At 44.8% G+C, this 27464-nt stretch overlaps 1 protein-coding gene across 2 annotated transcripts in view; it reads left to right on the top strand.

Annotated features, from left to right (window-relative positions):
* Positions 1-26155, top strand: part of itcha (itchy E3 ubiquitin protein ligase a) — a 37351-nt gene extending 11196 nt beyond the window's left edge. For both annotated transcript variants that reach the window (XM_056302182.1, XM_056302183.1), the window contains 20 exons: positions 1936-2067; positions 3565-3613; positions 3714-3892; positions 4042-4288; positions 5632-5727; positions 6203-6377; positions 7554-7623; positions 7859-7943; positions 8457-8585; positions 10759-10831; positions 13479-13550; positions 13657-13745; positions 14021-14180; positions 14901-15034; positions 21736-21876; positions 21997-22117; positions 22632-22736; positions 23266-23362; positions 23490-23562; positions 25493-26155. In XM_056302182.1, the coding sequence (XP_056158157.1) occupies positions 1936-2067; positions 3565-3613; positions 3714-3892; positions 4042-4288; positions 5632-5727; positions 6203-6377; positions 7554-7623; positions 7859-7943; positions 8457-8585; positions 10759-10831; positions 13479-13550; positions 13657-13745; positions 14021-14180; positions 14901-15034; positions 21736-21876; positions 21997-22117; positions 22632-22736; positions 23266-23362; positions 23490-23562; positions 25493-25592 (2327 nt within the window). In that variant the 3' untranslated portion in view covers positions 25593-26155. The remainder of the gene's footprint in view (positions 1-1935; positions 2068-3564; positions 3614-3713; positions 3893-4041; positions 4289-5631; positions 5728-6202; positions 6378-7553; positions 7624-7858; positions 7944-8456; positions 8586-10758; positions 10832-13478; positions 13551-13656; positions 13746-14020; positions 14181-14900; positions 15035-21735; positions 21877-21996; positions 22118-22631; positions 22737-23265; positions 23363-23489; positions 23563-25492) is intronic.
* The last annotated feature ends 1309 nt before the right edge of the window (positions 26156-27464 follow it).

Consider the following 27464-nt stretch of genomic DNA (forward strand, 5'->3'; position numbering starts at 1 on the left):
GCCATCCATTCATCCATTATCTGAACCGCTTATCCTCCTCTCAAGGTTGCGGGGATGCTGCAGCCTATTGCAGCAGTCATTGGGCAGCAGGCAGGGAGACACCCTGGACAGGCTGTCAGGCCATCACAGGGCCCACACACACACACACACACACACACACACACACACAGGGGCAATTTAGTACGGCCAACTCACCTGACCTACATGTGTTTGGACTGTGGGAGGAAACCGGAAAACCCGGAGGAAACCCACGCAGACACAGGGAGAACATGCAAACTCCACACAGAGGATGACCCGGGACGACCCACTAAGGTTGGACTACCCCGGGGCTCGAACCCAGGACCTTGTTGCTGTGAGGCGACTGCGCTAACCACTTTGCCACCGTGCCGCCTTACACTATTTAATGAAATTTGATGAAACATTTTCTGGCACAGGATACAAATCCTTTACACCAGACTCGACAAATTAAAACAAACAACCATACGAAAAAGAACCACAATATAGTTATTAAATAATCAAATCACATAAATACAATAGTCTCTCAAATACATTAGTCTCACCAATAATCATAGTCACACAGTACTCACAATGATCACAACCCAGCTTTGTAATCGTATAAAAAGTCTTTTGGTGACCAAAATTTATCTAATCTCTTATTAAAAGAGTTAACTGAAGGAGCTGCACCGCATCCTCTGGGAGTTCGTTCCATGCTCTTACAGCACGGATTGTAAAGAAGTTTTTTCTCCTTTCAGAGTGACACTTTAACGGAATAGTTTTAAAGAGTTCTATTATTATTATTATTACTACTATTTTTTTTTTGTGCTGATTATTTGAAAGACCAAGTAGATGTTTGGTAGGCTGTAAACGACTCTGCTGGATTTCTTGTCAGTCTGTTGGGTTACTTTGGTAAGGGGTCTCACCCAATGACTTAATTATGGTGGTGACTATCCCTGAAGCTGAAGCAAGGGAACTCTTGGCTTAGCTTGTCCCCCCCCCCCCCCCCCCCACCAAATGACAGCCGGGGCATCTCCTTCCATTCTTTTTTTTTATATATAAATTTATTTCTGATTTTTCCCTTTTTTCTCCCAATTTAGTGTCCAATCGATCCCTATTTTAATTCAAACACCCACCCTCGTCCTGCATGCGTTCACCAACTGCATCTCTCCGGCCGGCAGTCTCGAAGGAGACGCCTCCCCACTTTCGTGACAAGGCGACTCCAAGCCGAATCACTGCTTTCTCCGACACACACAGACGCATTCACGTGACGAACACAAGCCGACTCCGCCCCCCTCTCGAAGACAGCGTTGCCAATATTGCTGCTTCATCGAGTCCGGCCATAGTCGGATCTGACGAGACCGGGGCGCGAACCCCCGTCCCCAGTGGGCAACTGCATCGACACAAAGCCGATGCTTAGACCGCTACACCACCGCGGACGCATCTCCTTCCATTCTACCGGTCAGTCGGCATCATCAGCTATGATGTTAGCTGCCGAAAAACATGCTGAACAACTGTCCGCCATCGCTGTCTCTCCTCACATGCTCTGCTAGCTTCCGCGTTACCCATTTCCGTCCAGTTTGAGATGTTGTCCACGGTCTGCCTCGTCGCCTTTTGTCATCAACCTTGCCCTGCAGCACATTTTTCACAATACTTCAGGCCTTACGACGCATAGCATGGCCGGAATATTTTAGTTTTCATATCTGAGTGGTCGACAGGAGGATCATATTTGTTGCAGGTTGCTCTAGCACACAGCCACATCTCGGCAGCATTGATTTTCTTTTCTTTTCCAGTCTAACATGGGTTTCAGTCCTCTGAGTTTCAGCACTTGTGTGACAAGTTCACCTTGAGATGTTGGAAATGTGTTGTCACTTATTAACGTGTGTGTGTTTGTGTGTGTGTGTGTGTGTGTGTGTCTCTCAATGCAACAACTCTTGCCAGTGTGTGAGGTGGTGCAGACGCTGCAGCTCATCTCGGACAGGGACCCCCAGGACGTTGTGGGGGACCTGTCGGTTTGCTTGGACGGCATGCAGGTCGACCCGGAAACCTTCGCCTCTGCCGAGCGAGATCACGGTGAGTAACATGAGCAGATACACAAAACCCCGAGTGTTTAAAAAAAAAAAATCTTGAGAATGAGGATGTGCCAGCACTGACCGGCATGATTCAACAGGTTTAGCTGCCTCTGTTAAGGTCCCTGATGCGGTTTACAGACTTAAACTGTAAAATCCTCAAATGTTGCTCTCAAAAATGAAAATTTAGTGAAGTCACGGCTATTTGAGAAGCCACATGTCAGTTTTAATAAAAGATGTATAAATATTTGGACTTATAAAGACATTTAGTTGTGAACAGAATCAGGAAACGAGGTCCCCCTACAATGTATTATGGGTAACAATATGAGGAATAATGCCATTTTTTGGAGTGATAATATATTTAATGCCTATCAGATGTGGATTAGGATAAGCAGGCTAAACAACTACATATTATATATAGCATATTACATTATTACATATAATATGTTACATTACATGATATTGTTATTAATTATTGCATTATTATTTATTACATTTAATATTATATATATTATATATAGCGCTATATATATGATATATGTATTCTACTAATGCACTGTCAGAGGTCAGTACCTGAGAAGACTGTTTTATAAAAGATCCAGTGGGTGGCGATGCTGGTTCATGAATTAAAAAATAAAATAAATAAATCACCTGTCCCTATAGCTTTTAGTCACATTGTGAGCACACTGGGAGCGTTAAAGTCAATGCTTCCATAATGTGTTATAAATTGAACACAGGGTCCTCTCTGCCCAAACTGCATGCAGTACTGACCATTTGTGGACAAGTAGAAAATGATAACTTGCATATTGTGGCGATTATGATGTTTAACGGTATGATGTTTAGGCGGCACGGTGGCGCAGTGGTTAGCGCGGTCGCCTCACAAAAAGAAGGTCCTGGGTTCGAGCCCTGGGGTAGTCCAACCTTGGGGGTCATCCCGGGTCGTCCTCTGTGTGGAGTTTGAATATTCTCCGTGTCTGCGTGGGTTTCCTCCGGGTGCTCCGGTTTCCTCCCACAGTCCAAAGACATGTAGGTCAGGTGAATCGGCCATGCTAAATTGTCCCTAGGTGTGTATGTGTGTGTGTGTGTGTATATGTGTGTGTATGTTGTCCCTGTGATGGACTGGCGGCCTGTCCAGGGTGCCTCCCTGCCTGCCACCCAATGACTGCTGGGATAGGCTCCAGCATCCCTGCGACCCTGAGAGCAGGATAAGCGGTTTGGATAATGGATGGATGATGTTTAACTAAAACAAGACAGCAGTGGGACGAGTAGCCCTTAACAAACCTATTTAAAAAGCTATACAACACGAGTCATATTAATAATGGATTGTGAATATTTGGTAAAATGACAGCAGAATATGTCCACATTAGGACACAGTGATGTTGATACTAAAATGGACGCTAAATGTGAGCAGAAAGTGCTTTCGTCTTTGTGCCTCTCATTTGAGTCAGACATTAAAGTCTGCTGCCTTTGTTTTATTTATTTATTTATTTTCATTCTTCAGCTGCTGTTCTAAATGGAAGCACGAGGTGGAACGGAGACTCAAGCAAAAGGTCTACCACACGCAGATATTCAGAAATATTCATTAAAGTTTGTCGTATTTAAAGAGGACATTAAATGTCAGTACTCCCCTCCACCCCACCCCACCCCCAGGTCAAGCAGAGACACATCTCCTTCCAGTGACTCAGAGGAGTGGGTCATCCTACCCAATGGCCATGCTTTCGATGGGACGGGGTCTCCTGCTGTGTCTCCAGGGGGCTCCACAGCCTCGCGTCCGCCTAGACCAGCTCACCCCCCTCCTCCTACTCCTTGTAGATCGCAACCCTCACCAGGTTGGAAAAGTATTTGAGAAATTATGCCAAAGACTTAACTTTATTTAAGGCAAAATCATGAAAGGAGATTTTGTCACTTAACAGACACACTTATCAATATTCTCCTTTGTTTCCATCTCCCCCTCCTCCTTCCCTCCCGTATTTTCCAGCCTCCTCCAGCAGTTCCTCCCCGAGCGAGGTGAGCGAGGTCTCGGCTTCTGACGGCTCCTCTCAGGCCTCTGCTAGCGGGGGTTCTGACCCGCAGGATGTCTCAGACGGAGCAGCCAGACCGACGCCGGCAGGACCCTCGCAAACAGCTAGCGGGGCCAAACCCGGGACCTCTGCCTCAACAGCTCCTGCCCCAATCCCAGCCGCTGCTAGAGTCACACCGGTGACCAATGGCCCTTTACCGCTAGGGTGAGGGGCAGCTTCCTGCACTTTCTCCAGTAGCCAATGGTTGAACTCGGTTTAATTAATACGTGTATCAATTCACATCCTTCTGAATGCTTTGAGTGTAGTTTTTGTATTCCTACTGGGATGCCAAAAAAAAAAAAACCCTTCCTTTTCCTGGTCTACTTTAAAGCCCAAAGCATCCATCCATCCATCCATTATCTGAACCACTTATCCTGCTCTCAGGGTCGCGGGGATGCTGGAGCCTATCTCAGCAGTCATTGGGTGGCAGGCGGGGAGGCACCCTGGACAGGCCGCTAGGCCATCACACAGGGCCGACACACACACACACACACACATTTATACCTAGGGACAATTTAGTAATGCCGATGACCTACATGTCCAAAGGCATGTAGGTCCGGTGACTCGGCATTACTAAATTGTCCGTGGGCTCAAAACATACTCTAAATACGTGAATGCAAAAAACAACGCCTGGCCTCAGCGCTGTAAATGCATGACCTGGTTATACCGACTCAACATGTGGCTTTATGTTCCTGAGAAGCTATTAAAACAGGTCCTCAAGGGGGCGCTACAGGATAAAATAAAACCATCCATAAACAGACCGCGTAGTACTACTCTGTTTAGATAACCACAATAATGACACTCCTGGTTGAGGAATGTCTGCTGTTACCCTTATTGAACCAGAGCAAAAAAGAATAGAAGATGGTCTGTGCGGCCACTGAATCGCTCATGGCGGAATGACGGGAATACGGCAATCTTGTCTTCCATGATAGTTGCGGAATAGGGTGGAAATCAGGACAGCTTCAGCCTTTCGCTGCACCCACCCTGCAATGCTTGTGCTTGTATGGAGTTAAGATTATTGGGTGATGTTCTTTAGAATGCAGCGACGTGTGATATTATTACCCCCCCCCCTTTTCTCCCCAATTGTACTGGGTCAATTATCCTATTTTCCGAGCCGTCCCGGTCGCTGCTCCACCCCCTCTGCTGATCCGGGGAGGGCTGCAGACTACCACATGCCTCCTCCCATACACATGGAGTCACCAGCCGCCTCTTTTCACCTGACAGTGGGGAGTTTCACCAAGGGGATGTAGCGCGTGGGAGGATCACTCTATCCCCCCCCGAACTGGCGCCCCGACCGACCAGAAGAGGCGCTAGTGCAGCGAACAAGACACATACCCACATACGGCTTCCCACCCACAGACACAGCCAATTGTGTCTGTAGGGACGTGTTTTAGACTTTGCGTAGCTCAGGTGTTGACGTTTGTGTACTTGCGTGGAGTATGTTGTGTGTTTGGCCTGTGTCTGAATCCTCTTCACGCTTGACTCTTCTGTGTGGTGTTTTTTTGCAGGTGGGAGCAAAGAGTAGACCAGAATGGCCGCATGTACTTTGTGGATCACATTGAGAAAAGGACAACCTGGGACAGGCCTGAGGCTCTACCCTCTGGGTACCACAACACTTCAGTCTCCCTTTATACCAAGATTATAAACTCTGCCAGACTCTGATGGTCAGACTGCAAAATCATAACACCACGTTTACAGATGCCCTACAGCCATGTGTCTTTGGTCAACAGTTAATGTTTTGTCAAGTTTAACCCACAAGAACTGCATTTTCTTTAAACGTGCAAACTGAAAGATAAATGGCAATGACAACATAACCCCCCCCCCCACACTAAATATAACAATTTTGTTTTTGCTTATATGAGGTTGAAATGTTGACTCATAGAAAAATAGTTTATCTAGTAAAGCACGATGATGAACTATGTTGACGGCATAGCTGATGTACAAGGACTTGTGTCTTCACTGGAGGCAGGCGCTTCCAGTGGCCACAAGTCACTTGACACAAAGTGGCAAACAACATGGGACTGTTTGCTTCCGTTAACTTCATGAGTAACACCCTGTTGCTCTCCCCGTTATGGACAGATGGGAGCGCAGGGTGGACCCCATGGGTAGGGTGTACTATGTGGACCACATCACCCGCACCACTACGTGGCAGCGCCCCACACAGGAGTCTGTGCGAAACTACGAGGAGTGGCAGCACCAGCGCAGCCAGCTGCAGGGAGCCATGCAGCAGTTCAACCAGAGGTTCATTTATGGGGTGAGGGCGGTCGCTGCCAGAGTCACTGTGTTGACTGAGTTAACTGCATTCAAACTGCTGCATAATGATTTATTATAAGTTTTTATTTGAATTGGTGTAGGGTTTGAATTTATTTGTGCTTAAACACCAGTGCAGTTACCATGTTTTGTCATATGTATGAGTTAAACAGAAACGACCGTCATCAGGAGCGTCGCTTCAAATCCGTTTTGTCTCATCTCATTTCATCTCATCTCATCATCAGCCGCTTCTCCGGGATCAGGTCGCAGTGGCAGCCAGCTAAGTAGGGCACGCCAGATGTCTCTCTCCCCAGCAACACCTTCCAGCTCCTCCTGGGGGATCCCAAGATGTTCCCAGGCCAGATTGGACATGTAGTCCCTCCAGCGAGTTCTGGGTCTAGCCCGGGGTCTCCTCCCAGTTGGACGTGCCTGGAAAACCTCCAAAGGAAGGCACCCAGGACGCATCCTAATCAGATGCCCGAACCACGTCAATTGGCTCCTTTCGATGCACAGGAGCAGCGGCTCTACTCAGAGCTCCCTCCGGATGTCTGAGCTTCTCACCCTATCTCTAAGTCTGAGCCCAGATACCCTACGGAGGAAACTCATTTCAGCCGCCTGTATCAATGATCTCACCCTTTCGGTCACTACCCAGAGCTCATGACCATAGGCGAGGGTTGGAACGAAAACTGACTGGTAAATTGAGAGCTTTGCCTTTCGGCTCAGCTCCCTCTTCACCACAATGGTCCAGTACAACATCCGCATTACTGCTGATGCTGCACCAATCCACCTGTCAATTTCCCGCTCCATCCTACCCTCACTCGTGAACAAGACCCCGAGATACTTGAACTCCTTCACTTGAGGCAACAACTCATCCCCAACCCAGAGGGGGCAATCCACCATATTCCAGTAGAGCACCATGGCCTCAGACTTGGAGGTGCTGACTCTCATCCCGGCCATTTCACACTCAACTGCAAACCACCCCAGCGTGTGGTGGAGGTCGCATTCTGATGAAGCCAACAAAACCACATCGTCTGCAAAGAGCAGAGATGCAATTCTGGGGTTCCCAAAATAGACACACTCCTCACTTTGGCTGCTGTTTTGTCTCGCTCTCTTTAAACCTGTTTGGGCTCTCTCATCATAAACGACCCATTAACCCATGCTTGTTTCTGTTACCTCTCAGCTCCAAGACCAGCTTGCTCCCACACAAAATAAAGAGTTTGACCCTCTGGGACCGCTTCCACATGGCTGGGGTAAGCATCTATGTGAATGAGGTGTGGGGGGGGGCATTTCTGATCCTCTCTTTTTGTTTAATTTGATGCTATTTTTGGGTAATCCACACATTTTAAAGTATCTGGGGTAGGACTTTGGTTTCAGCAGAAATACAGAGAGAATCGAAGAATAGCTCTACGTGTACTTGAAAAAACAATGACCGAGCAGTGTTATGATGGCTGACTCTGTCCACATGTCATCTTTTTTTTTTTTCAGAGAAAAGAACAGACACCACTGGCAGAGTCTACTTTGTTCATCACCCGACTCGGACCACCCAGTGGGAAGACCCTAGGACGCAAGGGTCTGTGTGTGTGTGTGTGTGTGTGTGTGTGTGTGTGTGTGTGTTTGTGTGTGTGCCCAGTGCAACCAGCTGTTTTTGTTTGAACAACTTGCTCAGGTCACTTCACAGCAAGGCTTTAGCTGTCAGCAGTTGGCTTTAATTGGTATCCTAGGCTGTGAACATAAGCAACGGATGAGGAGATGATGTGGTTATACTGTATATTGTCAATTATTTACATCCAGGCAGTATCTTGGACTCACTACATTTTACGTGTAAAGTGAATCCTTTTAATACTGGAGGAGAAATGCATGCACAGATCTGGTGGATATCTTTTTGTACATCCCTGTGCTGTGATTTGGATTTGTGATTTTAATTTGGCTGTAGGTAGTGTGTGTCGTGTGTGTGTGTCTGTGTGTGTGTGTGTGTGTGTGTGTGTGTTGCACACGAATCCATGACTTCACTGGATGTGTTCATCGCCACCATTTCTTCACCAACGGGCGTGTATTCTAACGTGCACGTTTGTGTTTTTTTCAGGCTGTTGAATGACAAGCCCTTACCGGAAGGCTGGGAGATGAGGTTCACCGTGGATGGTATACCCTACTTTGTCGACCACAACAGGAGAGCCACAACCTACATCGACCCTCGCACGGGGAAATCGTCACTGTGAGTCAGCTTGACGCTTTAGAAAGAGTTAAAGTCGTAACAGGTTTCACATAAAACCGTCAAAGGTGACTTTTTACGCTTTTATTTTGACATGATTTTTTAAATTTTCTTAATTTTTTTTTTTTTACTAAATTGATTTTAATCTTGTAAAGTAACCATCTTAACTTGGTCACATGTAGAGTACAGTGCATTTTAATGTAAAAAAAAATTGGCCATTTTTGTAAGAATTGGATTGATTGACGGGTGGCACGGTGGCATGGTGGTTAGCGCGGTCGCCTCACAGCAAGAAGGTCCTGGGTTCGAGCCCCAGGGTAGTCCAACCTTGGGGGTCGTCCCGGGTCATCCTCTGTGTGGTGTTTGCATGTTCTCCTCGTGTCTGTGTGGGTTTCCCCCGGATGCTCCGGTTTCCTCCCACAGTCACAGACATGCAGGTCAGGTGACTCGGCCGTACTAAATTGTCCCTAGGTTTGAAAATGTGTATGTGTGTGTGGGCCCTGTGGTGGACTGGCGGCCTGTCCAGGGTGTCTCCCTGCCTGCCGCCCAGTGACTGCCTATCCTGAGAGCAGGATAAGCGGTTTGGATAATGGATGGATGGAGCCAGAGAACATACCCTAAAGTTCAGGGTCATCTGGTTATTGTTGACTTGAAGAAAATTTGTATTAGACACGTCTGATACTTTCTGCATCAAGAGAAGGTATGAAATGTTAGCATCAGCCCCAAGGTACACTAGATATGCGTGGTAGGTGCATCGGAAACTCTCAGTTGCCAGTCGGTGTGAAACCTGTGTAGTTGACTGTCTGCCCTTGGATGGACTGGTGGCCTGTCCAGGTTTAAGTGGATATGAACCAAAAAAATGAATGAATTGATGAATAAGATACAATACAAACAACTTTATTAATCCTGCTAGGGGCAATTTGTTTGGAGAAGCTTGTGAACACGAAACACAGTAACTTGCAAACAAACACAATAACACAAACGATAAATAAAAACACCCCAGGGAGCTAAATGTGGAGTAAATTCTATAAAAGTACACAATAAGAAACACAATATGATAAACTTGATAAAGACAATAAAACAGTCTGATAAAAAACACTATGGAGGGGGCGTCCAGGTAGCGTAGCGGTCTGTTCCATTGCCTACCAACATGGGGATCACCGGTTCGAATCCCCGTGTTGCCTCCGGCTTGGTCGGGTGTCCCTACAAACACAATTGGCCGTGTCTGAGGGTGGGAAGCCGGATGTGGGTATGTGTCCTGGTTGCTGCACTAGCGCCTCCATTGGTCGGTCGGGGCACCTGTTCGGGGCGGAGGGGGAACTGGGGAGAATAGTGTGATCCTCCCACATGCTACGTACCCCCTAGCGAAACGCCTCACTGTCAGGTGAAAAGAAGCGGCTGGCGACTCCACATTTATCGGAGGAGGCATGTGGTAGTCTGCAGCCCTCCCGGGATCAGCAGAGAGGGTGGAGCAACAACCGGGACAGCTCGGAAGAGTGGGGTAATTGGCACAATTGGGGAGAAAGAGGGGGGGTCCAAAAAAACCCCCACTATGGAGCATTTAATAATCGAGTGGCATCAGGTATGAATGATTTAGAGTAACGGTTCGTTTTACAAGCAGGTAAAACATAACGACACCCTGGTGGCAACAGAGAAAATTCACATGCTAGAACAAGTCCAGAAGAAGCCAAAATACCCGGGGGCAGATCCAGGTCGCACGGTTAGAATTTACAGCTGAAATCTAACAGATGCCTGAATTAATGTGTGTGCTAGTTAAAGGTAGAACTAATAGGATTTACTTAAAAATCGGACTCTATAATAAAGACGTAGCAACCAGGTGCCAGATTGAGATCGTAAACACGCTTCCAAGCAAACATGGCGAGGTGAAACGCCAAGCGGACAAAGCTCGTTCCAACACGAGAGTGAATCTTGGGCTGGCTTTCACCCGCCGGCGAGCACTGAAGGGGAGGATGGGAACGAAGAGCAACGCGGCGTTTGCCTGTATGCTGGGATGTGTTTTGGTGACTAGGGGGGCCTGTCCTTCTGGTGATGTTGGGCCCGGGGGGGGGGGGGGATCAACTGTGAATGTTGTTGTGTTTACAAACGGCGATCTACAAATCCTATTCGTTCTAGGTTTAAACAGAGATTCTGAATAATTCTTCTTCTGCGTTTCCCACAGCGAGAATGGGCCTCAGATCACCTATGTCAGGGACTTCAAAGCCAAGGTGCAATACTTCCGGTTCTGGTGTCAGGTATGTATGAACCGTTTTCTTTCCCAGCAAACTGTAAGGTCCTGGAGTTTGTCTGTTAGTTTGTTGCACTACCATGAACATTTGGTGCTTTTCTTCCTACTCCAAAACACATTTGAGTTGTGGGTTTTCCATTAAGACCCATCCATCCATTATCCAAACCGCTCATCCTGCTCTCAGCGTCATGGGAATGCTGGAGCCTATCCCAGCAGTCATTGGGCGGCAGGCGGCGAGACACCTTGGACAGGCCGCCAGGCCATCACACAGGGCCCATTGAGATCTAGTAGTGACGAAATTGCACTGATTGTACACAAGGGGGGGCACTATGGCAGTTAACAAAAGTTAGAGCTTAACTTGGGATCTTATTTGTTTTCTGTCAAGTGATTTTACACAGTATATCATTACAATCAGGTCAAACACTATCATCTCCCGTTAGATTTTGCAAAAGTTGATATTGAAGGTTTGTGGAGTATTACTCCACTTCATCCATCAATTTGGGCGTCTCATCTTCTCATTGTCGGACAAACTTTGTTGGACGTCTTACATTGACAATGGAAAATGTAATTTGTAAATGTATTATTGTATATGTAGCTGCCCTGTGTATGAAACACGACCTCCAGCTTAAAATCGGTCATTGAAATGAGTATAAATTTTATTTATTGACATAGTCTCTGTAGGTATGTTTCTAATGTATGTAAGTCAAGTCAAGTTTATTTATATAGCACATTTAAAACAACCACAGTTGACCCAGAGTGCAGCACAAGCTTAAAATACAATATAAAATAAGTGACACATATGAATATAACAATATATGTAAAAAAGACATAATCAAATAAAGAATGTAAAATGTAAACAATAAAACGTAAGAGTAAAAGTATATATTTGCACAATAAAATCACGGTGTCAAACTCAACTTGAATTGAATGCCAGCGAGAACAGGTATGTCTTGAACAAAGATTCCAAAGTCTCTAGGGTCTGAGCAGATCTTATGTGTACTGGTAAGTTGTTCCAGAGATCAGGAGCAGCCGCTGCAGAGGCTCTGTCGCCCCGGTTCTGAAGCCTGGATCTGGGAACATGTAGGAGCATCTGGTTTGTCAACCTGAGTGCTCTGACTGGTGTATGATGATGTATCAGCTCAGATAAATAAGGTGGTGCCAGCCCATTTAAAGACTTAAAAACAAGTAATAAAATCCTAAACTAGATCCTAAAACAGACAGGAAGCCAGTGAAGGGAAGCCAGTGCAGGCGTCATGTGATCACGTCGTTTCTTTCCTGTCAGAAGGCGAGCCGCTGCATTTTGTACAAGCTGCAGGCGATGAAGCGACGACTGAGCTACACCAACATACAATGAATTACAATAACCCAAACGAGAGGTAATAAATGCATGAATTACCCTTTCAAGATCATTTGGAGGGAGATAGGCCTTTACTTCCCCCAGAAGTCGCAATTGAAAAAATTTGTTTTGACTACTGAGCTTGTATGTAGGGCAGCACAGTGGTGCAGTGGTTAGCACAGTTGCCTCACAGCAAGGAGGTCCTGGGTTCGAGCTTGTGGGTCGTCCCAGGTCATCCTCTGTGTGGAGTTTGCATGTTCTCCCCGTGTCTGGGTGGGTTTCCTCCAGGTGCTGCGGTTTCCTCCCACAGTCACAGACATGTAGGTCAGGTGAACTGGCCGTACTAAATTGCTCCTAGGTGTGTGTGTGTGTGTGTGGGCGGGCCCTGTGATGGACTGGCGGCCTGTCCTTGGTGTCTCCCCGCCTGCCGCCCAATGACTGCTGGGATAGGCTCCAGCATCCCCGTGACCCTGGGCAGGATAAGCCGTTGGGATAATGGATGGATGGATGGATAACGTTGTTTTTGGAGTAATGTAAAGTGTAATGCAGAGGTAAGTGCCACGCTGCAGGGTGTGCACCACCATTCACAGCAACGTGTCCTCTAACAGCTTGTTGTATTCAGTAGCACTTATTTGTTCAGAGCTAAAGTTGATGTTTTATGTCAGTCCGCCGGTATAAAGACCACATTTTCTGGCTGCTCGTGCACAAACCTACATTATAGCCGTGGCTTTACACCGGTTGTGTTGCTGTAAGCTGCACGCCAGCACCGCAACGTAAGCCGTCTAAACCCGGTGCCTCTATTTGTGTCCAAACTAGTTCCTTCTTCATCTGCACATTCAGAAGTGTAAAGCTGAGGGCAGTACACGAGAACAGATCGAATACAGTAGCTGGTTAGGTCTCAAGACTTCTTAAGGGAACGTAATGTACATTTTATGAAACATAAGATTGTTTTGGAGAGAAATTCTGTGTAATACACCTGTTTCATGTTGTTACCTTAATAATGAATGAAAAAAAATATTGATGGATGAATGTTTTTAAAGCCTGTATAATAAGTGCTGGATTTACATCTGTAGAAATATATGTTAAACATAAAATGTGCAGAACGAGACCCAGTGGTGAGCAGTGTGAGATGCGGTCGAGACTGCTCTGCATAGAACCGATGTAGGTTGTAGTATTGAATAAAATGGGAAAAATGAAGAAGTTTCTGTTGCGAGATATAAAAATGTGCCAGAACCCAGGTAAAATACACACCGTGTGTACCAGGGATTACTTTTAGGGTTCATGTTGGTGGCTCTCTCTCTCTCGCTCTCTCTCTCAGCAACTGTCAATGCCTCAGCACATCAAGATTACCGTCACCCGAAAAACCTTGTTTGAGGATTCATTCCAGCAGGTAAAGTGCTCTGTAATTGTGATTACATTGTTTATTTGACCTGCTTTGGATTGTAAGACAGTGTTTCTTATCGTTTCTTCTTCTTTTTCTTTAAATGCAACTAAAGATCATGAGTTTTCACCCTCAAGATCTGAAACGGAGGCTGTGGGTTATTTTCCCTGGAGAGGAGGGTTTGGACTATGGAGGTGTTGCCAGGTAAATTCAGTGAAATATTATTCAGTATATGCTTTTTTTTCTCTCTTTTGTTCATGACTTTCAAGGTGTGTCGTGTTCTCATTTGTCGCTGGTTAGTTTTTGTGTGTTTTTGACTCAACCCTGTGACTATGCCTAATGAAAACCTGCGTTCTCTACATTTCGACTGTGTCCCTTATCGTCACGATATTAGAAGCCAGTTCACTCAGCTGATTTACTTTTTTTTTTTTAATAATTCATTATTCACCTTTGCGGGTTTTTTTTTTTTTTTTTTGCAGGGAATGGTTCTTCTTGCTTTCTCATGAAGTGCTAAACCCCATGTACTGTCTTTTTGAGTACGCTGGCAAAGACAACTACTGCCTGCAGATCAACCCTGCTTCCTACATCAACCCAGACCATCTCAAATACTTCAAGTTCATTGGACGCTTCATTGCCATGGTACACAGCACCTATGTAACATCATTCCTTTCTCTGAAATCCATTTTTAGACTTGGGGTGATGATATGTTCCACCTGCCGTGCCTTGTGAACGACTCCACTGTTTCACATTCTACTTTGGTGTCACATCTCAGAATGTTTTGGTTATGCTTGTCATCTGAGTCCAGTTTTTGTACCCCCATCCCACCAGTTTGCACCAGCTGACAGGTCTGGATGTAGGAAGAATAGACTTTTACTTTCAATACCATCTTCTGAAAATGTAGGGGTACGAGTTCTGCAATCTAGATGAGATTGTTCCACAGTGAATGTAAAAAGGCACTTTAAATAAATGGTTATACCCTGGAGATGCATAAAGGGCACAGCGATTTCATGTAAGAATCTGATCTTTAAAATCAAACCTCATTTATCATATTGGTGACTCTTATCATTGCGGTCTAGCATTTTCATCTGTCTAGATGTAGGAAAATTTAGATTTTGGGATTAATGAGATCTGATACATCCCAGGGAAATGACAAGTGTAACCACAGCCTCTTAAATTCACACCATGGTTGTAGAAAACATGAAACATTTACATTTCACTTGACCATCTGAATATATAAGATTATCAAACTCCTGATTATTTGTGGTGTGTTTATAGTTTTAAACTTGGCCTATGTTTCTTCAAAATAATTTTTTTAAACTGTCATGACAGACCAACATGTCTCACACTGTTTCTTCTTAGGCCCTGTTCCATGGCAAGTTCATTGACACAGGCTTCTCCCTACCTTTCTACAAGCGAATCCTAAACAAACCGCTGGCCCTCAAAGACCTAGAGTCCATCGACCCAGAGTTCTACAACTCCCTCATCTGGATCAAGTAGGTCTGGGAACAAATGACATGGAGTGGAGGGAAAAGGTGCTCCTTGAAATGATTTCTCTTAGTTCAGCTGTAGCGGTGGCAGCAGCAATGATGGCAGTTACAGTGGATGGGAATATGCATGATTTTAGCCAATAATGGGAAGTGATGTGATGTGAAGGAACAAGCAGAGGGGATGGTGGTGTCTTATCATCCATGCCAGGGTGAATAGAAATGGTATGGCCATGTGTTGCCAATTACGTTATAATATATATTATAAAGTCTTATTTTCATAGTCAGAACTTAGTGTATTTTTGAGCTGCCATACTTAAACAGCCAAAATTCAGTTTACATTGAATAACCTTGTTTTCCCCATTTGTGTGAGTCCTTGACCCTTTTGGGACTAGCATAAACCAATGCGTGAGTGCTAGTCTTTTGGAAATGCATTGATCATTTCCGGGAAAACTTGATTTGCGGCACTTTTGACTTGGGTTGGGCAAAGTTACATGATCGAAATTTGCCAATAAAATAATAATAATAATGACAATAATAATAATTATTATTATAATTATAATGACTTTAATTATATAGCAGTTTTCTAAAACAATGTTACAAAGTGCTTTACAAAGTAATAAAACAAGACAAGGCAAAAATAAGAGTAAGATCAAATAAGTAATAGAAAAATATACAAACAGTATACAAACCCCAATTCCAATGAAGTTGGGATGTTGTGTAAAACGTGAATAAAAACAGAATACAATGATTTGCAAATCCTTTTCAACCGATATTCAATTGAATACACTACAAAGAAAAGCTATTTAATGTTCAAACTGATAAACTTTATTGTTTTTTTGCAAATATTTACTCAATTTGAATTTGATGCCTGCAACACGTTCCAAAGAAGCTGGGACAGGGGCAACAAAAGACTGGAAAAGTTGAGGAATGCTAAAAAAAAACCTGTTTGGAATATTCCACAGGTGAACAGGTTAATTGGAAACGGGTGAGTGTCATGATGGGGTATAAAAGGAGCATTCCCGAAAGGCTCAGTCGTTCACAAGCAAGGATGGGGTGAGGTTCGCCACTTTGTGAACAACTGCGTGAGCAAATAGTCCAACAGTTTAAGAACAACGTTTCTCAACGTACAGGAACACTTGGGAAAACCACTGTCAGTTAACACAGTTCGTCGCTACATCTACAAGTGCACGTTAAAACTCTACCATGCAAAGCGAAAGCCATATATCAACAACACCCAGAAACACCACCGGCTTCTCTGGGCCCGAGCTCATCTGAGATGGACTGACGTAAAGTGGAAAAGTGTGCTGTGGTCTGACGAGTCCACATTTCAAATTGTTTTTGGAAATCATGGACGTCGTGTCCTCCGAGCTAAAGAGGAAAAGGACCATCCAGACTGTTATCAGCACAGAGTTCAAAAGCCAGCATCTGTGATGGTATGGGGGGGTGTTCGTGCCCATGGCATCATGGGTAATTTGCACATCTGTGAAGGCACCATTAATGCTGAAAGGTACATACAGGTTTTGGAGCAACATATGCTGCCATCCAAGCGACGTCTTTTTCAGGGACGTCCCTGCTTATTTCAGCAAGACAATGCCAAGCCACATTCTGCACGTGTTACAACAGCGGGGCTTCGTAGTAAAAGAGTACAGGTACTGGACTGGCCTGCCTGCAGTCCAGAACTGTCTCCCATTTAAAATGTGTGGCGCATTATGAAGCGCAAAATACGACAACTGAGACCCCGGACTGTTGAGCAACTGAAGTCGTACATCAAGCAAGAATGGGAAAGAATTCCACCTACAAAGCTTCGACAATTAGTGTTCTCAGTTCCCAAACGCTTATTGGGTGTTGTTAAAAGGAAAGGTGGTGTAACACAGTGGTGAACATGCCCCTGTCCCACCTTCTTTGGAACGTGTTGCAAGCATCAAATTCAAAATGAGTGAATATTTGCTAAAAAACAATAAAGTTGATCAGTTTGAACATTAAATATCTTGTCTTTGTAGTGTATTCAATTGAATATAGGTCGAAAAGGATTTGCAAATCATTTTATTCTGTTTTTTTTTACGTTTTACACAATGTCCCAACTTCTTTGGAATTGGAGTTTGTACATAAATAAAGATAAATATGAATCATTTGTAAAGGATTTCATAAAAAGAAAAATTTTAAGATGAGTTTTAAAAGAAGCTAGAGACTTGGTTTGTCTTAGTTAAATAGGAAGAAAGTTCCACAGTGTGGGGGCTCTAACAGAAAAAGCCTGATCACCATTTGTAACAAACCGACACCTGGGAATGACCAGCAGGGCTCTATCTGCAGATGCTAATGGTCGAGAGGGCGTATACCAGGTCAGTAAATCAGAAATGTGTGTAGGAACAAGACCATTTAAGCCTTAAAAGTGAGTAATACAATTTTAAAATCAATGAAATTGTTAATTGTAATTCGAAATATAACAGGGAGCCAGTGTAGAGAGGCAAGCACAGGAGTGACATGGTCATGCCTCTTTGTCCCGGTAATGAGCTAAGCAGCGGTGTTTTGAACCAACTGCAGATGGTAGAGGGAGCCCTTGCTGATACCAGAATAAAGTGCATTACAGTAGTCAAGCCAAGAATAGATAAAAGTATGTTATACTTTTTGCAGATCGGCAATTGATGAAAACACCTAATTTTGGAGATTAGCTTGAGCTGCAGAAAGCATGACTGAACAACATGGTTGATTTGATTATCAAACCTGAGGTTAGCATTGAATATTACCCCAAGATTCCTAGTAGCCTGCCTAAGACTACCTAACAGACCACCAAGTTTAGTAACAAAAGGGCTAATGGAACTTTCAGGACCGAACGGAATGACCGAGAGAGTTGGTAGGGGGAGAGGAGATCGGTGAGGTATAGGGGAGCCAGTTTTTGAAGGGCTTTATAAGTAAGAACCAGGAGTTTGTAATTGATCCGGTGGGAGATGGGTAGCCAGTGGAGGTCTTTTAGGACTGGGGTGATGTGGTGCCAGGATTTGGTGAAAGTTAAAAGTGAGTTGCAGTAATCAAGGAGGGAGGAGATGAAGGCATGGATCAGTATCTCAGCAGCAGGGCGTGTGAGAGAGGATCTTATTTTTGCAATGTTGCGAAGGCGGTAGAAGGAGGATTTGACCATTTGGCGGATATGTGGTTCAAGGGAGAGGGTGGGATCAAAGATCACACCAAGGTTGCGTGGCTGGGGGGAAGGGGAGACAGTAGTGCCATCGATGGTGAGTGCAAGGTTGTTGATTTGGCTGAGAGTGGACTTCGAGCCAATGAAGAGGAGTTCAGTTTTATCACCGTTGAGTTTGAGAAGGTTTTTGCTCCATCCAGACTTTAACTGCAGACAGACCGGAATTGATGTGAGAGAGGGGTGGATTGTGAGGGGATTTGGTGCTGAGGTATATCTGGGTGTCAGCATAACAGTGGAAGTCCAAGTTGAAATGGCGGAGTATCTGACCAAGAGGGAGGATGTAGATGATGAAAAGGAGTGGGCCGAGTACATAACCTTGGGGAACACCTTGTGTGACTGGATGGAACAGAGGAGTGGTTGTGAAGTGAGATGAAGTGTGACCCGTTGGAGAGGTAGGACTGGAGCCAGCTGAGTATGGTGCCTTCAATACCGACATCTTTCAATCTGGTGAGCAGGATGTTGTGGCTCACAGTATCGAAGGCTGCACTCAGGTCGTGGACAATGAGGATGTTAAAGGCTCCAGTATCAGCAGAGGTGAGGAGGTCATTAAGTACTTTAAGGAGTGCAGTTTCAGTGCTGTGGAGTGGGCAAAAACCAGACTGGAGGGGTTCGAGTAGATTGTTGGAGTGTAGGTAGGTTTGGAGTTGTGTGGCGACAATGCGTTCCAGGGTTTTAGAGAGGAAGGGGAGATTGGAAATTGGCCGGTAGTGGTTGAGGCAGGATGGATCAAGACCGGGTTTCTTGAGAATTGGGATGACAGCTGCAGTTTTGTAGGCAGAGGGGACAATTCCACGGGACAGTGAGGAACTGAAAAGGTTGGTGAGGTAGGGGCATAGGGCAGGGAGGCATTTCTTCAGTAAGGGGGTGGGGAGGGGATCAAGGGAGCAGGTTGTGGATTTTGATGAGCTGATGAGTTCAGAGATAGTGGTAGGGGCAGCTGGGACAAACCGGGAGAGGCGGCGATCAGGGGGAGGGGGAGGGAGGTCAAGAGGAATGGGGAGAAGAGGGGCCGGAGTAGATGCTGCCAAGTCAGATGCAGGGGACAGTGATTTGTTGATAGCGGCGATTTTGTCTGCAAAAAAATTGGAGAAATGAGTTGCAATGTTCAGCAGTAGAGTTGGAGAGGGCATCGCCACAGAGCTTGAGGAGGTTGTTTACAGTGGAGAAGAGGGTGCGGGGGTTACGGTTGGAATAATTAATGATGGTGCAAAAATAGGCAGACTTGGCGGCGGTGAGGGCATCTTTGTAAGTAGAGAGGTGGAGGTTGTGGGCTTCTTGATGTACAGTGAGAGATGTTTTCTTGGGGAGTCGTTACAGTTGGCAGGCAGTCTGTTTCCTAGTTTTAAACGGTGCAATTTGGTTGAGGATGGCTAGGCACTGATCATTGAATAAATTTAACAGTGCATCTGGATTGAGGGGGGATAAAGAGGGATTAAAGGATGATAAATTAAAAGCATCACAGCATTTAACTGCAGAGCCAGCGTTGAGAATGTGAAAGCGTGTTGTAGGATAGTGACTAGGAATAGCAAGCTGTAGTGGGACTTTGAAAATGACAGCTTTATGGTCAGATACAGGCATATCCACCAGATTAAGACATTCGAGAGAGAACCCAGATGAGAGTATAAGGTCTAAGATGTGGCCTTTGGAATGTGTGACCCCTTTAACAAATTGAATGAGTCTTTAAAATTGTGAAGTGAGGGAATGGGAAGGACCACACACACGAATATTAAAATCACCAAGAATAAGCACCCTTTCATATTTTGGCATGACAATAGATAAAAGGTCAGAAAACTCAGAGATAGAACGAACTGAATTAGGGGGCCTATAAAGTAAGATGCAGAGTAAAGGGGGAGGGCCATTGATTAAAAAAACATAAAACCTCAAATGAGATGAAATGACCAAAAGTAACAGGATGGCACTTACGACCTAACTTATAAAAAACAGCTAGGCCACCCTCTCTACCAGAGGACCTGGTAATATGAAAATATGCAAAATCATGGGGGGCTAGCCTCAATCAGGGGAACAGTGTCCCCTGGGGACAGCCATGTCTCAGTAATCATAAAAAGTCCAAATTATTAGAAACAATAAAATCATTAATGATAAAGGACTTATTACCCAGAGATCTCACATTCAAGAGGCCAACATTGTTTGGTGTCAAAGCAGGATAAAAACCAATGGGAGTACAACAAATAGGGCACAAACTGCAGATATTTGCTCCAGATATTCGGTTGTTGTTACTACTATTAGATATGTCTTGTGGATGAGAGGCACAGTGCTGTATGGGGAAAACTCCCGGTGAGAGGGTCATTGACAGATGAGGCCAGCAGAGGGAGCCAGCGGGCTGAACAGTACCATCGAGTGCCACCACAGGCGGAAGCGGAGGCTCCGGTAGGGAAGCGTGGGATGTAAACAGTCAGTCACGTGGCGAGGACTGTACGGCGTGCTGCAGGTTGGCCGTCAGCATCCGAAGACCCAGCCTGTTTGGGTGGACTCCGTCAGATCTGAAGAAGGAGAGACAATCCCAAAACAGACTGAATTTATCAATAAAACCAGTGTGAGCTCTGCAGGCAGCGATGAGCCATGTGTGCAGGCTGAGGATTCTACTGACACGTCCCGCTCCACGGGCCGGCGTCAGGAAAGGACCTGAGATAAAAACAGACTTTCTGCACGTACTTAAAAAGCTGAAAAGGTCATTAAAATCCTTTTTGGTTCATTCAGACTGCTGACGAGCTGCATCGTTTGTCCCCACATGAATGATCACTGGATTGGTGGAGGACAGGACTGAGCGACTCAACCGCGGGAGTTTATTCAGGATATCAGGGACTGTGGCTCCAGGGAAACGGCGAGTGGCTGCATTGAAAAAAAGGGATGTTCCTGATTACAGAATTCCCGACTATTAAAATGACTGGGGGGAAATGGGACGAGGAGATGTCGGCTGTGGGTGTACACGATTCTCACTGTGTGCTGAAATCGCCAACTGGGAATGTGGTGTCTGAGCAAACAAGTGTTGTGATAACCATAAACGGTGTCAGATAACCTTTCTGAAATCCTTGAACCCTTCTCTGTTACCCGGGTGAAATATACTGTTTGAAAATGTTCATAAAAAGGTATAAAATCTCACCTTTGTGTGGCTCGTCCAAGTCCACTTTCAAATGCACCTGTCAATATGGACGCTCTTGTTCTTCTACGCCTCTTTACTGTACGCCGGGAAAACATTCACCTGAGCTTACTTGTTCATATCACTACGGACACCATGATGGACGAAATAAAATATTTTCTTTAAAAGAAGGAACGATGGTGTTATGTTATGGATTCAGAAAACGAGGCAAAAAAGAAGGAACAGGACCGTCTATATTGATACAATGATGTTTAATGATAACATGGAGTTATGTCGTATGGATTCCTCGACATTAGTAGCATTGACAAGAAATGTTGCTTCCTTGTGTCAACAATTTTTTGCCTTTGTCTGTTAACGCCATCTTGACATTCAGGCCTCTGTATCTCTTGCTGGCAGGGACAACAACATTGAGGAGTGTGGTCTGGAGATGTTCTTCTCAGTCAACAAGGAAATCCTCGGGGAGGTCACCACCCACGAGCTAAAGCCTGATGGAGGGAACGTCCTGGTTACGGAAGAGAACAAGGAAGAATATATCAGGTACATTTGGCTCACATATCAGAATCCTCCGTTTTGGGAACCTCAGAATTGCATCTCTGCTCTTTGCAGATGATATGGTTTTGCTGGTTTTAACGGTTTTGATCAAACCCTCTGTTCCAGGTTAGTGGCAGAATGGAGGCTGTCCAGAGGAGTGGAAGAACAGACTCAGGCTTTCTTTGAGGGCTTCAATGAAGTTTTGCCCCAGCAGTACCTCCAGTACTTTGATGCTAAGGAACTAGAGGTACTCAGTTGATTTCGTTTTTAAACTTTATACACCCAGGGAAGGATGGCTGAACACATGCTGTTATTTTATCAGTTTTTTCTGTGTATCTGGAACACACATTTACTCCTGGCTGCTGCGCAGTAGAGCTTCAGTCTTCTGCTTTCACCGTTTGGTCATAAGTTGCTGAAGTGGAGCAACTCAGAGGTTATAATGTGTGCTGTGTAGCTTGATTGTTGTGCCAGGTGATCGCAAAACAAAATGCAAGAGGACATGCCCAACAAAAATCTAATGGAGACCGCTTTACTAAATGTTAAGACTGTCTTTTAAAAAGCAAATCTAGTATTCATTATTTCTTTCAGTCTACTTTTTTCTTCTTTTTTTTTTTTTTACATACCTGTTAAGCCCATTTCTGTGTTGCTTAGGGGTTAACACTGGATATACCACCAGTCCACCATCCCAGGAGTTGGTTTACAGACTTCCAGTATTTCACTGCAGGTCCATGTAACATGTCATGTGTCAACCCTGCCTGTAGGTGATGCTGTGTGGGATGCAGGAGATTGACTTGGTGGACTGGCAGAGGAATACAATCTACAGACATTACGCTCGCAGCAGCAAGCAGATCCTCTGGTTCTGGCAGGTTGGTACAGACCTACAACGCTCCAAACTGCACTATTTTAAATTAATCAAACTACAGTGGTGACAGTCTAATCTCCAAACAGTGTTTTCTCGTTCATCTTTGCTACACTAAAACCTAGTTTTGTGTTTCTTTTTAAAGAAAGTTCAGACACATTTGACTTTGCACTAAAGTTGATGTTTCTCTGAGATGTTCTTCACTTATTTTGGATTTCAGAGTTTTGAGTCATCAGCTCTCGAGATATGAAATTGCATAATATTTTGCTTATAGTCACTACTTTCATTAACTTAAATCTTGAATCTTTTTTCCCCTCTTGAATATGATCGTATGATCATATGATTGTATTTTCTCTCTCTTAAGAGCCACTTGCTGAAACCCCATGAAAAAACAAATCCTAAAACATTTTCCAAAAGAGTGCCTTTTTTTTTTTGCTGAATAATAACACATATTTCAGTTTCACTGTAACACAAAAATATACTTGAGTGGGAGATGTGATGTGCAAGGTAGCATTAACATGGGAGTGTGTGTTCAGTTTGTTAAGGAGATGGACAACGAGAAGAGAATGAGACTCCTCCAGTTTGTCACAGGGACATGTCGGCTTCCGATGGGTGGCTTTGCTGACCTCATGGGTATGCTGCTCAGCCGGACGACGCACACATGCACACATATACTCTTGCATGTTTCATCATAATTGTTTTCACTATTTGAACCCCCTCCCTTTTTTTTTTAATTGATGCTCATTTGTGATTCGTGCAGGGAGCAACGGCCCTCAAAAGTTCTGCATCGAGAAAGTGGGCAAAGAAAACTGGCTTCCAAGAAGTCACACGTGGTGAGGACAGCAGTTTCTTTATCTTTATTGTGTAGTTCTTCAAAGTTGGAGGATTGGACCAGGGGCCATATTTTCAAAGTTTCGAGACTAACTGAAGAAACCTCTGTGACGAGCACAAAGAGAAGGATAGATTTTAGAAACAAGTTCATTCTGCATCTGAAAATGTGTAGTATAGATCATCTCCCCAGTGTTGTCTAGAAGACAGGATGGGAGTGTAAGAGAGTAAATCACACCATACAGGTGAGAAACAGACCCCTGTTACTAATATTGACCTCTAGGATGTTATCCTAGTCAGATTTAGGGGGGATTTGTGGGAATTCTGGATAGGTGTTTCTCACAAAGGGCAGCACGGTGGCGCAGTGGTTAGCGTGATCGCCTCACAGCAAGAAGCTCCTGGGTTTGAACCCTGGGGTTGTCCTACCCTGGTGGGTCGTCCTCTGTGTGGAGTTTGCATGTTCTCCCCCGTCTGTGTGGGTTTCCTCTGGGTGTCCCGCTTTCCTCCCACAGTCCAAAGACATGTAGGTCAGGTGAATCGGCTGCGCTAAATTGTCCCTAGGTGTGAATGTGCCGGCCCTGTGATGGCCTGGCGGCCTGTCCAGGGTGTCTCCCCGCCTGCCGCCCAATGACTGCTGGGATAGGCGCCAGCATCCCCGCGACCCTGAGTTGGATAAGCGGCTTGGATAATGGATGGGTGGATGAAGAAACCACGAAAGATGAAACCGAGGAGTGAAAAAGTTCTCCGAAAGTAGAGAGTAAGAAGTATTTGTCAAGCTATCAAAGAAGGTGGAATCAGTTCATCTGGATACAACGTTTACTGATGGATACATTTTAATCAGTTAATCTGGTTACAACGTTTACTGACGGATACATTTTAATCCGTTCATCTAGATACAACGTTTACTGACGGATACATTTTAATCAGTTAATCTGGTTACAACGTTTACTGACAGATACATTTCATCACCCTTCAGTCTAAACTCATAAGAGATGGGCGAACGCCGTTCGCAAGGGAGGGGCGATGGCCTCCGGCGACCCCGGTCAATTGAAAGGGAGTCGGGTTCAGATCCCCGAATCTGGCGTGGCGGAGATAGGCGTCGCGACGAGTCAAGTGCGGCAACTCAAGCGATGAGTCAGTTTAGACAGAAGAGGTCACTTAGCTGAGCGATGAAACGTATCCGTCAATCGGATGAGCTGATCCAACCTTGTTTGAGTCCCTGACCTGGCATGTTGAGCATCAAGACACCTGTCAAGCTACTCACACCCACTTGTAGCGTTGTGGTTATTCTCGGGAGCAGCTTGTGTGTCTTGCAACAGCCGAAACTACTTCAAACGAAAGACTGGCGTGACATAAACCACCACAGAGAAAGTTCAGAGAGAAACCGCCGATTAGCCAATCGGCTGCAAGGGTTTGGTGTACCTCTGCCACACTATCCATTCTCCAACTGTTCTTCTTTACAAGCTACTGGTTCCTTCCAATAATCCTGGCAGTGCTGTGATGTTTACTAGTGAAAGCCTAGATTTTGAATGTTTTAACAAAAATGTAAATGTGTGTTTGTTATTGAAATCGTGTATGCAGTGTCTATGAATGCTAATGTTCAACTCATTCACTCTCAGGAATTTGACTAACTCGAGTCTTTTATGAGATAATCCAAGATTAAATACTGGTGACCAAGCCCTCTTAGTCATCTCTGATTCACTGGAGTCAAACGTTCAGGCATTGTAAACCAGAGTTCTGGTATGGCATGTTACATAAGCTGTGTATAGCTGTAACTAATGTATATCCAGAGGCCTTTCTCACGATTGGTTTTGTTTTGTTTCTAATTCATCTGAAAACAGGGGGCTGCAGAAAAACTGTGGTCATTTGCTGCACCCCAGGTGAGGCGAATGCCAAACTTCACGTCACTCTTTCTCTCTTGTTGCTCCAATCTAGCTTCAACCGTCTGGACCTCCCCCCTTATAAGAGTTATGAGCAGCTGAAGGAGAAGCTGATGTTCGCCATCGAGGAGACGGAGGGCTTCGGGCAGGAGTAACGCAGCAAGGGCAGCAGGGAGAGGACTGGAAAGAGGAACCGAATCCTTCGTTTGGCCGCCAGCCTTTCAAACTCTTGTTTTTCTTTTCATAGGTTTCAGGCAGCCACAGCTCTTTTCTTGTTTTACCTGGAGGGAGGCAAGTTGGAGCCTGAAGCTGCCTCTCATCCAGGATCCACACACACACACACACACACACACACAGCAGCAATTATTCTTCCTCAGTTCAGATGTCTCATAACTCTTCATTGTCCCTCCCACCCTGTGTGTACAGCCCCCCCCCCAATCGAGTTTGCCTTAATTTGTTTGCTGGGCCAATCAGAGAAGAGATGAAGGCAGAGAAGGGAGTCTTGTCTCACCGTGTCTGGTGTGCGCACCCGTGTGTGTTGTGTGTGTTCTTGTGCATGTGCACTGTTTGTCGACAGCGCCCCGTCTGTCTCGTTTCTGCAGTAGCACATCAGTGTCCTCAGCCAGCCCATCTGGCCTGTACACTTAACTGTCCAGTCTTAAGGCGAAAGAACCATATTTGTACATTTTGAGGGATTTTTTTGTGTTCTTTGCTGATATACAGTAAATATACAGTATATATACAGTAAATATACAGTAAATATACAGTATATATACAGTAAATATACAGTATATATAGTAGATATACAGTAAATATACAGTAAATATACAGTATATAGCATCGTACTTGATACACGGCAACAGGCTCTGAATGACTACTGAACACTTACATAAAAGCAAATAGAGGACACATGAAATCCTGGAATCAAACAAATTTCCAAAAATATGGTTGTAGATCTGTCAGATATAAAAGAGAGCCTATTTTGTTGTACCTTTCTTTTTAGTGGATGGGATGATGGATAGACGGACAGACGAACTGATGATGAAGTAGTCAGGAAGAGAAACTGCTAGGACTCGTGTAGCACATGCAAAATATCCGTTCATTTTGATGAATACTTCTATTTTCAATGAAGATTTTGCATTTTTTTGACGCCGATTTCCTTCCATTATGACGGGCTAAAATCTTTAACTAGTGTGTATATAATTGTATGGACAGTGAGACAGTTGTGATTGTGCTAAGAGAGGCTATATTTTTATGTGCAATAGTTTTCTAGAAAAATGTTGTTGTTTTTTTTGCCCCATAAAACAGCAAATCAGATGTTTGCAGAGTAATTTCCTTCCACAATAATCCCGTAAACATCACCTTTTATTATCAGTTTAACTCCAAGTTAAGTTGTTGTAAATCATCTGGACAAACCTGTCCCTGCTGAATTGGTCTGCTGTGATGTGAAGCAGCGTGTTCAGAACACGGGTGGACAGATCATAGGACAGGCGGGACATTTCGACCATGAGACAAAACACGAGCAAGAAGTGTCACTGATGAAGTGGGAGCACGTTGACATACTGGTGACATAACGGCTTTATGTCAAATGAATGAGCAGACCATCTGCTCCCACTGAATGGTGGCCTCATCTCTACTCGCTGTTGTCCATGTGTGTCATCGTATACTGACAATTACTCACATGAACCATAACCTCTTCTTTGTGGTTGATGACTAATGTAGATGTGCTGTTCTTACCAAGTAGGTTAAGACGTGTTGGTTGTCTCAGATGTGCTTTATTCTAACCCTGGACCCGTAACCCTGTGAGGTGTAGGCTTAAGGCGACAATTAACAATGAGTTGAATTAACAGCGGAAGCGGCCCTAGTTCTATAGGGTGTTTACTAGAGACTGGTGCATTTCATGTCTCTGCTCCAGGTTTTAGTAAGTGACTGTGATGCCACTGCAAAACCAGTTCTTTTGGTTTATTTGGAATACTTGTGCATAATAAGTTTAATCACACTCTTACCCCGAAAGTGGAGCCGTGGGT

The sequence above is a fragment of the Lampris incognitus genome, chromosome 2 (assembly GCF_029633865.1).
Source record: "Lampris incognitus isolate fLamInc1 chromosome 2, fLamInc1.hap2, whole genome shotgun sequence".
In the NCBI taxonomy this organism is placed as follows: domain Eukaryota; kingdom Metazoa; phylum Chordata; class Actinopteri; order Lampriformes; family Lampridae; genus Lampris; species Lampris incognitus.